The sequence below is a fragment of the Schistocerca serialis genome, chromosome 8 (genome assembly GCF_023864345.2).
Source record: "Schistocerca serialis cubense isolate TAMUIC-IGC-003099 chromosome 8, iqSchSeri2.2, whole genome shotgun sequence".
Lineage (NCBI taxonomy): Eukaryota > Metazoa > Arthropoda > Insecta > Orthoptera > Acrididae > Schistocerca > Schistocerca serialis.
Genome location: NC_064645.1, coordinates 611476381 through 611495888, shown reverse-complemented (window position 1 = coordinate 611495888; position 19508 = coordinate 611476381). Strand labels below are relative to the sequence as shown.

Below are 19508 nucleotides of genomic sequence, written 5' to 3'. Positions count from 1 at the left end.
AAATGGCTACTTTACACATGTTTATTGATTTCTACAGTAAAAACATTGCAATAAACCACACAAAAGATGTCATTTTTACATATTGCTAATGACCAATGCTGTACAGTATGTATTTACTGTACTACACTGTATGTACAGGACATATGTAAAGTAGTGTAAAAATTGAAGGTAGCCTAAATGCTAGTAAAAAAATACTGTGAAGAAAGTCAGTTATAAATTTTTGTGTAGGTGAAATTCTGTACTTAGCTGCAGAGTTCCTCCATTTCTTGATCCACAAAATGTCCATAAGTGTTGCAGTTGAGTTCTGCTAGATGTGCTGAAGGGCAATATCAGAAGCATTCTTGGCATTAGTGTGTGAAATTCGAGTAGGGTATTTATCAACACCACTCTCTGAGTCCTCATTCACAGTTTCTTCACCATTTTTTTTCCCAAAATAGTGGCAATAATCTGCTTATCACTGAGTTCTTCACTGGTTTAATAGTCTTTGTCACGTTGTCCAATCCAATCCTCAATTTCAGTGGCAGGGGCATTTGGTTGTTCAGTTGGACAGTTTGTAGATCCATAATAATGTCCTGTGTGTTGTTGTATTGTTCGCCTTTGATATGGTCACTTTCAGGCTTACATCAAGATTTTCGCAGCTTGTCAGGTTTTAGTTCCTCCCATGATTCAGCAGTCGTGTAGATAGCATCTTTGACATTAAAGGATATCATAGCTACAAGTATGTTAGAACTTCTTGGGACATTTTTTGAATTGAGCTGATGTACTATCAGCAATACCACCTCTTTAGCCATTCTATCACTATCTCATCCATTGGTTGAATAAATGATATGCTATTTGGTGGAAGGAAGATAGCCTTTATGTCCCCTTTCACTAAATCATCTTCAGATGGATGTGATGATGCAGCTAGATATACACTGCCCCATACACCATTCCAATCAGAATTTAACTTTACACAGGTAACAAGTCCCAGGCTTCTATTCTGAACATATCCTGCGACATAAATTTTGGTACTCAGGGCAACTGAAACAAACTCTGAATGACACTATTGAACCAATCCTGTTATTCATTCTGAAATTTAGCTTCTCTCACAGTACACACCCTACCTTATCAGTTTCAGTTTACAAAAAGTAGGGTCATGGTCATAGGTTTGCAGGGGAGGAAGGGGGGGGGGGACAGGGAGAGGGGTCCAAAGTCCCCTCCCAGAGCCATTATAGTTTCTTCCTTTATTTCTTTAGTGTTTTTAAATGTGCTCACACTAAAATATGGCTATTATTAGTTGTAATGAATGTGAGATTAAACTGTGCCTGTTGAACACAGCAGCAAGAAGTGGAATGATGTCTGAAGTTGAACTTTGGCTCCCTCCTTGTTGTCAGTATGCGTCGATACACTTTGTGTGAACTGTCTTATGTTTATGACAGTGCAAATTTCAGTGACTTAACAGCTGAATCACTACAGTAGCATGATGAAATTGTTTTGTGTGCATCGAGTGAAAAGGGAATAGCGTAATGAGTACAGTTATGTTTGAATATGATCAACTCTATGATATACTTTCACCAAACCTCATTACTTCTGTGTGTAATTTATACCATAGCTGCTCTTTATATGAGTGCATGCATGCTTTGGGTGGCATCATTGTACAGCACACTGGTAACATTCCCCTCTTATGTTGCTCCTCAATGTGGCAACCATATTTTCCTTCATACTTTCTACGCGCCTCACACTCTACTAAAGTCGAGGCTTATCAGAGCACCAAAAACTTATATCAACTTCTGCCTTCTATCTAATAAAAAATTGTGATGATTTGCTTTTCCTGAATGGGCCTATATTCTGTAGTATTACCAAATCAGTCTGTGGAATTTTAATCAATTCATTCTATGTAATTTCTCACTTATCAGATAATATATTAGAAAACACATATTCTAAAAAATAATCTTACTTAGACTACTTCTTCTCTTTTACTTTAATAAACAGTATTTAGGATTATTTTATGCACACAGTGTCACAATATTTCAATACTGTACATTTCACATGTTTATTGCCTATTTTCTGGAACAATCATCACTCAAGAGCTTAAAAAAGACTTTTGCAAGTGTAAATTAAATTAATTATTCAAAGTAAAGTTGCAAAACTGGAATGACCCAACGAACACCTTAAAGTGAGCAAGCTAGCTCTAGTGTCACTTCTTGCTCTTGATCTGATGTAGTCAGTTCAGAAGACAAGTATAACTGTACTAGCATTTCTCCATTACCAACTCCATCTGTAAAAAATGACATGTATGTGTTTGTTGATAGAAGTAACTTAAGCAATACTGACAGATGTAAAATATTAAGCAATATATGACTCATTGCTTGCAATGAATTCTTCACATAGATCCATGTTAAACTGACTTTCTTGGTTACCTTTGGACAAATCCCTGCTAATGCAACTTGCTATTGACAGGCTGGTGTATTTGAAACTTGTTTTTGCACGAAAGATTTTTCTCGCAAACTCGACAGTATAAAACAGTTCCATCGTATGTAAATGTTCCAGGATTGTCAGCTATCCATGAAATGACATTTCTTCTTTTCGGGCCACATGGCGCACAACACTTCACACACTACACATCATAAACATGTTCACCTGTGCACAAGTAAATAGAAAGATAAACTGAAACAATGGACATGTGATTATAAGCTTGCGTAGTTTAATTTGCTTATTGCCGACATGTACGGTATGACAGTAGGGGGATTAACTGAGGGCGACGGTGCAGGAGCATTGACTCTGTCTGCCTTTTCCTGTTCCTCTTCCTAATGATTTTGCTAGGCAGTGGTCTCTCAGTTAGCGATTGCACGCAGTTCTAGGTCGCGGTCAATCTGTGAGACATCAAAACTAGATCGAGCTAGAGACCGCCTGCCTAAATTTTTAAAATATTCTAAACATAGAGTGAAAATATGCATCGTCACTAGTTTTTTAGCCTCTATTTATAACATATGCATTGAAATGACAAATTTATGTAAAAGAAGTGAAAGAAACCACCAGCACACATTGAAATTAAATTTATTGCAGTACGGCCCCTGTAATCTGTTACATTTGGGACTGGGGTATGGATCGGGATGCAAAAAAGGCCAGATTATCAGAAAGTACAGAATAGCACGGATGTATGTAAAACAAACAACCTCTGAACTCAAAAATGGCTACTTTACACATGTTTATTGATTTCTACAGTAAAAACATTGCAATAAACCACACAAAAGATGTCATTTTTACATATTGCTAATGACCAATGCTGTACAGTATGTATTTACTGTACTACACTGTATGTACAGGACATATGTAAAGTAGTGTAAAAATTGAAGGTAGCCTAAATGCTAGTAAAAAAATACTGTGAAGAAAGTCAGTTATAAATTTTTGTGTAGGTGAAATTCTGTACTTAGCTGCAGAGTTCCTCCATTTCTTGATCCACAAAATGTCCATAAGTGTTGCAGTTGAGTTCTGCTAGATGTGCTGAAGGGCAATATCAGAAGCATTCTTGGCATTAGTGTGTGAAATTCGAGTAGGGTATTTATCAACACCACTCTCTGAGTCCTCATTCACAGTTTCTTCACCATTTTTTTTCCCAAAATAGTGGCAATAATCTGCTTATCACTGAGTTCTTCACTGGTTTAATAGTCTTTGTCACGTTGTCCAATCCAATCCTCAATTTCAGTGGCAGGGGCATTTGGTTGTTCAGTTGGACAGTTTGTAGATCCATAATAATGTCCTGTGTGTTGTTGTATTGTTCGCCTTTGATATGGTCACTTTCAGGCTTACATCAAGATTTTCGCAGCTTGTCAGGTTTTAGTTCCTCCCACGATTCAGCAGTCGTGTAGATAGCATCTTTGACATTAAAGGATATCATAGCTACAAGTATGTTAGAACTTCTTGGGACATTTTTTGAATTGAGCTGATGTACTATCAGCAATACCACCTCTTTAGCCATTCTATCACTATCTCATCCATTGGTTGAATAAATGATATGCTATTTGGTGGAAGGAAGATAGCCTTTATGTCCCCTTTCACTAAATCATCTTCAGATGGATGTGATGATGCGTTATTTAACAGCAATAGAGTATGAACAGGAATCTTTTTAGTTTCAAGTCTTTTTGAACAGCTGGAATAAACTTCCAGTCAATCCAACATTGCAGTCCATCCAAACAAATTTTTGAATGTGGTAATAAGCCAGCAAGACACATAAGTTAGTAATGTTTTCAATGCCCTAGGATTCATAATGTGTACCACCAACGTAGCCATGATTTCATTTGATGCAGCAAGCGTTTTGTTTGGCAGCATTTTCATGGTTTAGACTTGTCTCACCTATGTTATGGACTTGGCAAAGTTTATTTTCTTTGACAGTTTTGTGAAATTTCACAGAAAAGTCTGCAAAAGCAGAGTTGCTAAATGCCGCTTTGCGAAGTTCTTTCACTAAAGAAGACAAAGTAGATATTCTAGAATTCGAATCAAGAACAGCTGCCAATATGTAAGTAACTTAGAAGTAGATATCCTTGGAGTAGAGAAGCAACTTAAATCACTTAATAAAAGCAAGTCTTCCAGTTCAGACTGTATACCAATTAGGTTCCTTTTAAAGTATGCTGATTCAGTAGCCCCTTATGTAACAATCATATACATCCGCTCACTCAATGAAAGATTCGTACCCAAAAACGGGAAAGCTGCAAAGGTTATACCAATATTCAAGAAAGATATTAGGACTGATCCACTAAGTTACGGGCCCATATCATTCACATTGATATGCAGCAGGATTTTGGAACTTATATTGTTCTGAATGTCATGAATTACCTCAAAGAGAGCGGTCTATTGGTGCACAGTCATCTTGGATTTAGAAAACATTGTTCTTGTGAAACACAACTAGATCATTACACACACGAAGTGCTGAGTGCTATTGACAAAGTATTTCAAATTGATTCCATATTTCTAGTTTTCCAAAAGGCTTTTGACTCTGTACCACACAAGTGGCTTGTGGTGAAATTGCATGCATATGGAATATCATCTCAGTTATGTAACTGGATTCATGATTTCCTGTCAGAGAGGTCACAGTTCATAGTAATTGATGGAAAGTCATCAAGTAAATCAGAAATGATTTCTGGGGTTTCCCAAGGTAGTGTTATAGGGTCTCTGCTGTTCTTTATTTATATAAATGATTTAGGAGACAATCTGAGCAGCTGTTAGGTTGTTTGCAGATGACGCTGCACTGATCGTCTAGTAAACTTATCGGAAGATCAAAACAAATTGCAAAACAATTTAGAAAATATATCTGAATGGTGCAAAAATTGGCAATTGACCCTAAATAATGAAAAGGCTGAGGTCATCCACATGAGTGCTAAAACAAATCCGTTAAACTTTGGTTACATGATAAATCACTCTAATTACGGCTGCAAATTCAATTAAATACCTAGGAATACAATTAAAAACAATTTAAATTGGAAAGAACATGTAGAAAATGTTGTGGGGAAGGCAAACCAAAGACTGCATTTTATTGGCAGAACACTTAGAAAATATCTGAGATCTACTAAAGAGACTGCCTACACTACAGTCATCTATCCTCTTTTAGAGTACTGCTCCGTGGTCTAGGTTCTTCACTAGATAGGATTAAAGGAGTATATTGAGAAAGTTCAGAGAAGAGCAGCACACATTTTATTATCGTAAGAAAGGGGAGAGAGTATCATGGGCATGATACAGGATTTGGTATGGACATCATTAAAACATAGACATTTTTCATTGTTGTGGAATCTTCTCAAGAAATTTTAACCATCACTTTCTCATCCAGATGTGAAAATATTTTGTTGATGCCGACCTGCATAGGAAGAAACAATAATCATGATAAAATAAAGGAAAGCAGAGCTCACATAGAAAGATATAGGTGTTTGTTTTTTCTGTGGGCTATTCGAGAGTTGAATAATAGAGAATTGTTGTGAAGGTGGTTCGATGAACCCTCTGCCATGGAGAGTTGAATAATAGAGAATTGTTGTGAAGGTGGTTCGATGAACCCTCTGCCATGGACTTGATTTGCAGAGTATCCCTGTAGATGTATATATAGATGAGAAAAGTCCTTAGCCATCTTGGAATCAGCAGATGGTTTGTCACCAGGAATTGGAATGCCAAGACGGGATTTTTAGCAATGAATGCAGCCTCAAAAGCTGCGAACTGACTTCTGGTTCCTAGTTTTTTGTGCATATGTATTGCCTATTCTTTTATAGTGGGCCCAGATATTGGGGTTCGTTCCTTCTTTCCTGATGGAACCACATCCACAATGTGTTGTCAAGCAGTTCAAGTTTGGGCTTTTTCAATGTTTTGTGATTACTAAGAGTGTTTTTGCCGCCTGTCATCACTGTACATGTCTTCCTAATTTATTCTCCAATCTTTTATTGTTGTATCGCCTACATTGAGTTTCTTGACAATTTTTTGGAGTGATTCCTCTTTGTCTTGTCTTTATGACACTGCTCAATAGTACAATGTCATAAAACAACCAAGAAGTAAGAACTAAAAATTTCATAGTGCAGTACTGTACAAAATAAAAGGACAACATCAGAAATGATACAAGAGATGACGGAGCACTAAAACAGGCAAGTGACAAGAACTATTACTTGTAAACAACAATACAGTAAACAGAATGCTGCAACGGATAGTGAGTCACCACCACAAAAATTAGAGCAAGTTCGGCTTGAGCATGGTTGGATGAACTAGGGCAGCGGATCAGCTAAGGGTGGACAAGAGGGTTCTACGTAATGTCTTTTGTAGTGGTATATTAATATATTTGTTAGTAAATACAACAAGTCTTAATATGCCCAAGTCTTGCCAACGTTGTGCTGGTCATTGTTGATAGATGATGCTCAGTGTCTAATGGGTTGGTATGGAGGAGATTTGTTTTTAAAAGAAATGTACAGTGTATGCTGCAATGGGTCGTTTACTAGCACATCAGAAACATGGAAACACGTTTATAAATAGATATTTCATTTTGTCTGTCAAAAGTCCTCATTTTGCTTTACCAGTGTCAGCTATTTGATACTGGAGGAGTTTTGTACTAATACTAAATATAATGGAATACTGGCTACATAAATGAATATGCAGTTTTCATTGAGAAATTCCAGGGGCAATACCTTTCCATGGCTGCCAGCTATTACAGTTTGTAATTGTTGTGGATTTAGCATCTTAATTAGGGAGTTAAGGGAAGTTACTAAAAATTATGGAAATAGACATTTTACAATTGTGTTAAGAACATCAGAAAAATAATAATTTACGTTTCACTAATCATGTGCTAAAAATTACTCTTACAGTTGTCTGCAACTAGCTTGGAAATAAATATTATGCAAATACTGTGCATGGTTGTAGAAGAGGTTCCAGTAAAGCCACTTGCCATTATAATGTCAGTGATTTCGTAGCTAACTTTGAACTGCTGCCTCACTTGTGTCTTTTTTATTGTCAATTAGTGTACTTCATTTCAAGATTTGAGCATCCATTTTTACCATAAACAGAAATGTCTCTTCCAAAATTGAGCAGGACTGCAACTTACATGACAAACCATTGCTCTCATTGTTAGAACGTGGTTTGTTATGTCAGTTTTAGCATCATAAAGCTGAGAGCCAGTGAGTACACTCTCCCTTACCATGTGGACTCTGACCTGGGACAGTGAACATTGTGGAGAAGTCCTGCTCCATGAGGCACTGTTGGAACAGTCCGAGCTAATGGTTTACAAGATTTGAATTGAAAACTATTACACATTTGTAAAACCCTGAAGAAGGAATGTCTCATTAATTTGGTGAACCTAACATACCCGATTAATTAATCTAATTGCCTTGCAGTAGGTAACAAACCATTTATATCACCATTGGATGCAAACAAATAACTGAATATTGTGCTCATTCATGAGTTACATCCTCTTAACGAACTATTCTCTTTACAGATTACGTTTACAGTTTCTTCGTGGATATTACTGCTGATTTTGGCTATATTGTTGCTTGATGTGTGTCTTTTTTTATATTTTGGTCCACACTTTTGAAAAGTGATGCTTGAATGGGTTGGTGTGGATAAATTTGGTGGTGGTGATCAGGAGAGCAGTCAAGGTGAGGAAGAGGAGGACAAAGAGGAGGGGGGGAGTGTCAGCAGCAGGAAAGAGACAGTCACAGCAGAAATACCTTTTTTACAATAAAAAACCTTTTGCCAGTCTTAAAATTCAGGCTACCACGGTCAGTAACTCATTATTTGGCATATTTTTCTCACATAGGTTGTGCAGAAATCCACAGATTTCTGGATGGATGTATTTGATGACTTACAGACATAATGTATTTGTTTTTTCTAATGTAAGTGCCCCATCTCATTTTGAGCACTTCTTTGCAACTAACAGTTTCTTAGCTTAATGACATTGTTTAAAACAAATTTTACTGTTAATTGTATTTTATTGCAGATTACCTTTGATCCTTCAGTTAACAGTATATCTCGTTTGTTTAAAAATGTCTTGAGAAGTTTGGTGGACAGCTTGGCATGTTTTCTACGCTTATATGAGAAATGGAATATTACCTGCCAAGACAAACTTCCATATCATGTTGTTATACAGCAGAATGAAGAGTGTTTGAAACTTCAAGCACAACTGAATCAAGGTAAACTCTTTTACATAAGGTATAATAGATAAATAAGATAGGATCTGGAGAATCAAATAATTGGGGCAGAACCAATAGATATAGTATATTGATTCTAAGCACAGAAAATATCAAATTCTAAGTCCTTAACATGAGTGAATCTTTCTTCAGGACAATGTGAAAAGATGTTAGAAATACCATCAGTTAATGTAGGAAGGAAAGAAACCACCCTGAACAACTTTTCTAGAGAGAAGGACATGACATATACACAACATGTCAAAATTATTTCTTATTGTTATTAACTATGTGTTGCTGGATGATGTGTTTTTAAGTGGATAGAGTGCATATCAGAGTCTCTGCAGACTGTATTCAACTTTTGTCTTCTCTGATCTTCTACTACTGTGACATAGCAGATACTGAGAAATTTCAAAGTATTGAGATAAAGAAATACTATGAACCTGGTGTTTAGCTCGTAATGAATAATATTTTACTGAGATCGTGTAACATATACTCATTATTCATCTGGTGATGCTACAGGAGACATATCATACATATAATTCCTTGTATAAAATTATAGGTAATGAGATGGAACAATAAACTAAAATTAGTATTTTTTTTCTGAGAAGTAAGAGTTATAATTATCATAATAAAACTAATGAACTTAAGTTATCAGTTTATCCTCAACAAACTCTTCTACCAGGTATTAATAGTTCTCCATTGGAGTATCATGCAGTTTCTTTTCTTTTGACCCAACCACAAGTTCAGAGTTCTTGTGTGATATGTGATTTATTCATCTCATTATGTTCAATTTTCAAATCATTTGATTTGATGTACAGGAGACATGTCAAGGTTTACAAAAATAAACTTATTTCCTATTTTTTAAGAGAAGTACAAAAGTTTACATTATATTTTACATTTCTAAGTTACAGCTACACAAGTAAATAAAATAATACATGTAATACAATCCCTGTGTTCAGACTGTGAAGCTATCCTCAATGAATTCTTCGACAGAATAATAACACTTTTCCACCAGAAGATTAAAGAGCAATCTTTTCAGTGAACCAAGCTCTCTCTTAAATATATTACTGCCTTTTATTTTACTGAAAATTTTTAACCCCATATACTCTGGCGTTTGGGCATAAAGTTTTAAACAATGTGTTGGAAGCTTGAAATTATCTCTGTGGAAAGTGCTGTAGTTGTGGTCAAAATGGAAAGTGTATAGTGTATGTTGATTTTTGTATAAGAACACCACCTCCTCATATATGTAAAGTGTGGGGGTAGATAGTATTTTTAAATTTTTTAACTGTGGTCGACAGGATTTCCATGTTTTTGCAACACACATGTTTCTAATTACTTTCTTTTGTAATACTATGAGCCAAGTGACATTTGCTGAATTTCCCCAGAAGATTATGCCATAATGAATAACTTACTCAAAATAGTAGTGATTAACTACCTTTTTGGTATCCATGTTTGTGGCACCTGACAAAATACACATTGTAAATGCCAAGCTGTTCAGTTTATTTGCTAAGTAATCTAGGTGTACCTTCCAATCAAAATTTTTATTAAGATTTAGGACTAAGAACTTCACATGGTTTGCTTCTGTGATATCCTGATCATTACAAGTTATCTTTTTTTCAGTCCTTCCTACTGATTTAGCTTCAAATTGCATCATTTTGGTTTTAGTTACATTTAGTTTTAGTCCGTTTGGATGGAACCAAGATTCGAGTTTTTCTAAAGTATTTTTGGCTTTTTCTGGAATACTTTCAGATAACTTATTTTCAATTAGAACTGATGTATCATCAGCAAATAAGACTGAATGAACATCAATAGCACGTGGTAGGTCATTTATGTAAAAAAGAAACAGATAGGGACCCAATATCAAACCTTGTGGGCTCCTTGGGGAACTGTTTTCCAGTCTTGAGGAGTAAGTGGTTCCATTTGAAGTTCAAATTACTCTTTGTTTCCTATTTGACAGGTAAGAGCTAAACCATTTTAAAGCAGTGTCCCCAATTCCATACATCTGTGATTTGTGGAGGAGTAATGCATGGTTCACTGAATCGAAAACTTTAGTTAGTTCACAGAATATTCCTGTGACCTTTTTACCCTTATCTAACTTGGAGCATATTTTTTGGATAAACTCATTTATAGCATTCACAGTGCTCTTACCATGTTGGAATCCAAACTGGTTATTAAAAATTATATCATATACAGTAAGAAATTTATTAATTTGTTTTGCTGCAATCTTTTCAAACACTTTAGAGAAGACCGGCAAAAGAGAGATAGGGTGGTAATTTCCCATATCTTCTGTCGATCCTTGTTTGAATAGAGGTTTGATATCAGCATATTTCAATGCATTTGGATGGCATCCCTGTTCAAAAGATTGATTCTAAATAATTGAAAATGGTTGAGAAATAATATCATTCACACACTTGATTACAGATGTGGTTATTCATCCCATCCATGTGAGGTTTTGTTTTTTAGAGGAAATATTTCCTTTTCCACGTCCCTTTGGGTGATTTTTTCAAATTGTTTCAAAGATGTGTTCTGGCTGTTTTCCAAATTTGTGATGCCTTGATAGAATGTCATATCCACATCTGATCGTACTACATTTAAGAAGAATGCATTGAAACAATCTGACATCTGAACAGGTTTTACTATAATTTAATTTTCACATCTAATTTTCAAAATCTCATGAATTTTTACTTTGGCTCCTAATTCAGACTGAACAACTGACCTCACTGCTTTTGTCTTATTTTTGTGTTCTTGTATGAATTTATCATTTGCCATTTTTTTAGCTGCCACTACAACTTTCCTAAATACAGCTTTGCCTGTTCGACATAAGTAACAAAATCCGGATTTCTGTTTGATTTTAACTCATTGTGGAACTCTCTCTTTCTGGCACCAGAAATTTTTATTCCTGTTGTAATCCATTTGGGTTTACCATTTACTTTCTTTTGCTTAGATCTACGAAGAAATGATTCATTAAATTCCTCTAAGAAACAATTTAAGAATTTGTCATAGTTTATTGAGCTTGAACTATTGTTAGTCTGTTGAAGATTTTCATTTCCATGTATTGGTGAATCTTAGCATATAATTTTAGTAGATGAAAGGGAAGCACAAAATCATCTTTATATCTTGTACTATATAAATGATTTTCCATGAATAAAAATATATCTAAAAAGAAAGATGATGTGACTTACCATACGAAAGCGCTGGCACGTCGATAGACACACAAACAAACACAAACATACACACAAAATTCTAGCTTTCGCAACCAACGGTTGCCTCGTCAGGAAAGAGGGAAGGAGAGGGAAAGACAAAAGGATTTGGGTTTTAAGGGAGAGGGTAAGGAGTCATTCCAATCCCGGGAGCGGAAAGACTTACCTTAGGGGGAAAAAAGGACGGGTATACACTCGCACACACACACACACACACATAACCATCCACACATATACAGACACAAGCAGACATTTACAGAGGCAAAGAGTTTGGGCAGAGATGGACATCTCTGCCCAAACTCTTTGCCTCTGTATATGTCTGCTTGTGTCTGTATATGTGTGGATGGATATGTGTGTGTGTGTACGAGTGTATACCCGTCCTTTTTTCCCCCTAAGGTAAGTCTTTCCGCTCCCGGGATTGGAATGACTCCTTACCCTCTCCCTTAAAACCCAAATCCTTTCGTCTTTCCCTCTCCTTCCCTCTTTCCTGATGAGGCAACCGTTGGTTGCGAAAGCTAGAATTTTGTGTGTATGTTTGTGTTTGTTTGTGTGTCTATCGACGTGCCAGCACTTTCGTATGGTAAGTCACATCATCTTTCTTTTTAGATATATTTTTTTTCCCCACGTCGAATGTTTCCCTCTATTATTTTCCATGAATAATTTTACATTGCTGTATAGCACTATCTCTTTCTCTAGCAGTAGTACACACATTCCTACACGCAACCACACAGACAAAAAAGCACTCTCCCTTGACCATGACAGTTGTAGATTTGTGTGGAGAAGGCTGTTGAAAGTTTCAGATTTTTAAAAAATAATAGGAAGTGTGATTCCCTTGTTACACAGCAGCATGTTTCAATTACTGTTTGCTGGAACCTCAGCATACATGACAAATTACTAAACTTATAACCTCAGTATACATGACAAATTACTAAACTTATACCTGAATAATTTTGTTTTCCAGTTATAGCTTCTGAGTTTAGGAAGGGCTGTCATGATTTAGCAGCAAAGCTAGAAAGCTACTAAATAAAACCTGCCAGTTCTTTAGTGTCATTACAAAAAGTATTCAATTACTTCACTTATACCATTGTGTACCTCACATTGAGGCATGTTATCATTTGTTTTCCATATTTTAAGAATGAAGGAGTATTTTAGTAGGAATCTTATTTCTAATTGTTATTGGGATTTGCAGTAGATGATGTTGACTGTCTGTGTACCAGATATGGCAGTTCCCTTCCATTTCCAACTCCATAATGAGTCTGACATTGAGATACACTGAGTATAGAAATTGTAGCAAACTCTCTCATACTGTGTGAGATATAATATGTAGAATATGATATGAGTTCACTCCTATCTTTATTGTAGTGGCTACAGTTAATTACCTCACTTGTATTGCTATTCTGACCAGATATTGTGTTCAGTCTGTCAGTAGGTTTCTTCATTGCTTTAAACAAATATATCACTGGAACAAATGCTGCAGCTGATTGATGAGAACTTCAATGAAATGATTTATCTATGTAGGCACAATCTTATTTTAAAGTATTTTCCCTTTGACAAATTGCCAATGGCTTCTGTCTTGGGTTCTCCGGCCGATGTTCATGTAATGATTTTACTGACGTTTCGCCAGCACAAGTGGCTGGCATTGTCAAAGCTTCACCCTCCATTGCCGGTAGTGATCTGGAGCCAAGCTCGTGGCCGCAGACTATATGTACCTAGTGTGCCAACATCCGAGGGCTTCTCTGTGGTCATTTCCGGTGTGGTTCTCCTCTTGCTACCTGCAACGGTCGTTCGCTGCAGTACGGGAAGCCAGGATCTGTTTACCTTAAGGCTTTCCTCTTTCTTGTTGAAACTGTTCGCGTGTTTATGTATTTCTACAGCTTCTCTGAACAAGCGCGTGTGATAGTGCTTCTCTACAGTCAGAACTTCCTTGTCGGTGAATTATATTATGTGGTTGGTCTTACTCAGTGCGTGCTCTGCCACGGCTGATTTCTCCACCTGCCCCAACCTGCAATGTTGCTTATGCTCTTTGATCCTGGAGTTAATTGATTTGTCCAGTCATTCCGACATAAACTTTCCCACATGTACATGGTATACGGTATATTCCCGACATTGCAAGTAGGTGCCTTTTCTCCTTCGCTGATCTAAGACACTCTTTGATCTTCCTTGTCAGTTTGAAAATCGTCTTTACACCATGTTTGCGCAATATACGGCTGATTCTGTCCGTCACTCTGGGAATCTATGGCAGAAATGCCGTATCTGACATTTCTTTTTCTGATTCCTTACTTCGCCGAGTGTTTGGTTTTGTTACACTTATAATATAATTTATGGAGTACCCATTGCCCCTCAGAACACTTTCCAGGTGTTGCATTTCTCGTCTGAGGTGCTGCGGCTCACATATTTGTCCTGTCAGGTTAGGCCTTTCTGCCATACATTCCCAGAGTGATGTACAGAATCGGTCATATATTGCACAGAGATGGTGTTAAGTCAATTTTCAAACAGACAAGGAAGTTCAAAGAGTGTCTTAGATCGGCGAGGGAGAAAAGGGACCCACTTGCAATGTCGGGAATATACCATGTACCATGCACATGTGGAAAAGTTTATGTCAGAATGACTGGTCGATCAATTAACACCACGATCAAAAAGCATAAGCGACATTGCAGGTTGGGGCAGGTGGAGAAATCGACCATGGCAGAGCACGCACTGAGTGAGACCAACGACATAATAAAATTTGCTGACACGGAAGTTCTGGCTGTTTATTTTTGTAGCTCTATCACACGTGCTTGTTCAGAGAAGCTGTAGAAATACAAAAACACGAGAACAGTTTCAACAAGAAAGAGGAAAGCCTTAAGGTAAACGGATCCTGGCTTCCCGTACTGCAGCAAACGACTGTCACAGGTAGCAAGAGGAGAACCGCACCGGAAATGACTGCGGAGAAGCCCTTGGACATTGGCGTGCCAGGTACATATAGTCTGTGGCCGCGAGCTTGGCTTCAGTTCACCACCGGCAATGGAGGGTGAAGCTTTGACAATGACAGCCACTCGTGCTGCTGAAACGTCAGTAAAATTATTAGATGAATGTCGGCCGAAGAACCCGAGACAGAAGCCAATAAGCAGTTTGTCAACAAATGGCCATGAAAGCCTTAACAATTTTGTATTTTCCCTTTGATGGGGACTGCTGGAATCAGGGCAGCATAGCCATGGGCAGTCTTCTCACATGAAAATTCTATGTGTATGCATTGCTCTGAAGAGGAAACATGGAAATCAGTAAGGAAAATTGTCAGAATGTAAATAACCAGCATTGCGTACCAGTATGTAAGTGCTTGTGTGTGTTTGTTTTTAGCTTGTGAAGAATGTCTTCAAAAACCTAGCAAAGTTTTTATTCTATTTGGGGTGTGTGTGCCTGTCAGCAACTTAGCACATGTACCATTCAACAAGTGAAAACACTGAAATCTGCCGATCCCCCCCCCCCCCCCCCCCTGCCCAATATTTTTATTATTCAGAGGGCACAAAAACAATTTGGCCACACATGAAAACAAATTAGAGGATTTCCTGTAATACCTATATTCACTAAATTCTTCTGTTCACTATGGAATCATAAATGGATGTGGACTGCCATTTCTACCCACAAGCAGTCGACACCTTCCAGTTAGTGACGTGGTATACTCAGCCTGTTGGTACATGGAGTTCATACTTTGTCGGATGGTGAAAATTTAATGACCAAATTGGAACCGCTGAAAACAGCATTCTGTGGGAAGGGAAATATCAGTCAGCAGATCTGCTGTGCGCAGTTGGACACACATTTGAGAAAGAGGTTGAAAAACCATGAGTGACACTCTTTCTGGGGAATTCTATGGATTCTTGACTGAGTGGAAGTCAGTTTGTTATATTTATTTGAAACTCATACGTACTTGAATGATCTGTATTAGAGATGGAGTACTGCTTTCTTCCTCTAATATCTTAAAGTTAAACATCTTTGTCCTTTGTGTAGTTTGTGGGAAGATAAGAGTCTAATCTGGAGTTCAAATTGTGGGGCAACTTAAATTTCTTGTATTTCAAAAGCGTTCCTCACAGTTGATGCCCAATGGAGTGTGAGGCAGAAAAGTTCAGGACTAGGAGAATCTGAAGAGCTAATGTTTAGATGAGAGTTAAGAACTTACGGATCCTCCAAATTACACTTTCTTCTACAAAAGCAAGGTTGTTACTCACCATATAGCGAAGATGCTGAGTTGCAAAGTGGCCTCAATTGCCTGAGACTGCAGTCATGTGTGTGAGTTGTGTTTGCGTGAATGTGTATGAGTGTGCCTGTCATCTAATTTTGACGAAGGCCTTACTGGCTGAAAGCTATATTTCTGACAGTCTTTCTATTGTGCCTATCTGCAACTCAGCATCTCTGCTTTATGGTGAGTAGCAACCTTCCTTTTCATAATAGTGTTACATTCCATCCTGGATTTGCCATTTTTGATTTCTTCTGCAAAAGTAAGTTAAGGAATAATTATCACACTGCAGTATTGTGTATGGCTATTTTGTTTTGGTATGCTATTGTCTTTTTCATTACTATAAATCAGTGTTTGGAAAGGTGTTAACAAATACCATTATCAATCACAAAATTTGTTGACTTTTTAAATTGTTTAATTAGCAACACATTTCAAGGTTAGAATTCATCATCAGGCTACTGTGACTGTATAAAAGTGTTTAGCTTAAGTGCATAAAAATATAAAAGTTTCTTCGATATAATAGAAGGAAACATTCCACGTGGGAAAAATTATATATAAAAACAAAGATGAGGTGACTTACCGAACGAAAGCGCTGGCAGGTCGATAGACACACAAACAAACACAAACATACACACTAAATTCAAGCTTTCGCAACACACTGTTGCCTCATCAGGAAAGAGGGAAGGAGAGGGGAAGACGAAAGGAAGTGGGTTTTAAGGGAGAGGGTAAGGAGTCATTCCAATCCCGGGAGCGGAAAGACTTACCTTTGGGGGAAAAAAGGACAGGTATACACTCGCACACACGCACATATCCATCCACACATACAGACACAAGCAGACATATTTAAAGACCAAAGTTTCTTCGTGTAGACTCGGCATGTGCTGTGATCATCCTGTGGAGAACAAGAAGGATAACCTACCAACAGACAATGTCTCTTTGTTGGTCTGCTGTTCGTATGAATTTTTTTAAAATACTCACCCCTTTTGTTCTTGTGGGAGGATAGTCACAAGAAAATGAACAGCAGACCAGCATACAAAGAGATGCCTTTTATGAAGTTATGGATACAAAATAGAAACCAATGGAAAATCAAAGAATAAACAAAACTAGCAGTTATGCCAACAATGAATAACATGCATTTCAACATCTCAGACTCTGAACACTTTGCATCATGATATTTTTCACTGTCACTACAGCATTCCCCTCCACCATTAATTGCAGCATCAGTTGAATTGCAAATGACAATGGTGCAACAACTTGCTTTGTTTCAATCATTGATGCGTCACCGGCATCATTGCTTGACAGTGGTTGCGGTGCACCAGTGCTGGGATGTGGAGTTGGCAATAGGGCTGACATGTCCATGTTGGATTGTCCAGGTGCTTTGCCCAAACTGGTGGAGGTAGTGGAGTAAAGGAGCTTTAACCTATTGTCTGAAAATGTAGTTGGGAGTCCCCCACAGTGTAACTTAAACTGCTTGTCACCTCAGCTGAGCACGTTGTTGGGTCCATGTAAAGGTTTATGCACGGCATCTTGCTGAATAGTAACCTGCATGCATATTGGCAACTCAGCAAAAACAAATGAATGGCAAGATTGTTGTATTCAACTTGCTGCCAGATACAGTTTCCGTATGCTCGACCACAGCTTAGTAACAAAGTTTGATGCTTCAGTAACATCACTTGTAGTGCTGCCGAAGAATTCACAGGATACATGAATTGGTACTCCATACATCAGCTTGGCTGCTTTGGTTCCTGAATTGTCCTTTATAGATGTGTGGATGCACAGTAGAACAGTGAGGAGCAGTTATGTCCAGTGCTGCTATCTGTGACAACGTAATGGTATTTTCACCTCACGAAGTAGGCATTCCACCAATCCATTTGCTGATGGGTGGTACTCTGTGGTTCTAACCCTCTTTGTGTCCAGTAGTGCAGTGAGAGCTTTGTGCAGATATGAATCAAATTGTCTACTCTGATATGTGCTGATACATTAGAGGAACCCTGAAATGGGAGATCCACCCATGGAAAAAGATGGTAACTATTGTCTTTGGTGAGATATCTGCCATGGGGAAAACCACTGGCCAGTGTATAAATCAATTAACTTCAGTAAGACAATAGGTAAACCCTTCAGGTGGTGGTACAAGTTCTATTGTATCCAGATGGATGTGTTCAAATGGTTGATTAGAAGGCATAAATACACCGAGCAGTACATGGACATGTTGAGTAATTTTATTGTGTTGGCAGGCAGTGCATTGAAAATCATAACTATTGCATTCTGCACCTAAACTTGTCCACACGAAATCTTGTTTGATCAGAATGAGATTTTCACTCTGCACTGGAGTGTGCGCTGATATGACACTTCCCGGCAGATTAAAACTGTGTGCCCGACCGAGACTCGAACTTGGTCCCGAGTTCGAGTTTCGGTCGGGCACACAGTTTTAATCTGCCAGGAAGTTTCATATCAGCTCACACTCCACTGCAGAGTGAAAATCTCATTCTGGTAACATCCCCCAGGCTGTGGCTAAGCCATGTCTCCGCAGTATCCTTTCTTACAGGAGTGCTAGTTCTGCTAGGTTCACAGGAGAGCTTCTGTAAAGTTTGGAAGGTAGGAGACGAGATACTGGCAGAAGTAAAGCTGTGAGTACTGGGCATGAGTCGTGCTTTGGTAGTTCAGTTGGTAGAGCACTTGCCCGCGGAAGGCAAAGGTCCCGAGTTCGAGTCTCGGTCGGGCACACAGTTTTAATCTGCCAGGAAGTTTCTTGTTTGATCAGTTTGGTGGTGTTTTGGACCCCTGGATGTGAGAGTGTGCAGTTGATGCAGTGAAGCAATGGCTAGTTGGAAGAAAGAAGGCCATACTCTTAGTGAGGATACATCATAGTGTATCCATGTGTTTTCTGTTGGTAGCTGGATATGCTGCTTTTGTAGACCAGGAGGTTGTGCCAAAATCTCCTGTAACTCTGGATTTAGGTGTTGTGCTTCTGTGAGTGCTTCATAATCCATGAAGCTCATGATCTTTTGGAAGGAATATCGAATGTAGATCGGCATGTTCTTTTCGCTGTTGATGTGTATGATGTTGGTAGAGTCTCAACGGCTGCCAGCATTGATTCATCCATTGTTGCAGTACTGCACCCACTGCTGTCATGGAAGTGTCGACCATGAAAGGTGCTTGAGAAACTGGATGTTCCAATATGTAACATTTGCGATAATGGATTTCACTTTAGCAGAAGCTGCTAGCTTCATTTGTCCACACTACTTTGTCACCAGATTTATGTGGCTCTTGTATGAACTCGTTTAATAATATTGCTAAGTGCTAAGAGGACATGGTTTCGAGCAAAGGAGCGATAAAAATTCATGATTCCCAGGAACCATTGTAACTCACATTTTGTTGCCGGCTGTGGATGATTGACTATTGCCTTGATACTCTCCTGTGAAGGCCATATTCTGTGGGTGTTAATTGTGTAGCCCAGGAACTGCATCTCTATTG

General features: G+C 38.0%; 1 protein-coding gene across 1 annotated transcript in view; it reads left to right on the top strand.

Moving 5' to 3' along the window:
* The window catches only part of LOC126417162 (dynein axonemal heavy chain 2), a 959377-nt gene that overhangs the window by 180575 nt on the left and 759294 nt on the right, over positions 1-19508 (top strand). Inside the window, 1 exon segment of the mRNA XM_050085060.1 lies at positions 8435-8627. Coding sequence (XP_049941017.1) covers positions 8435-8627 — 193 coding nt within the window.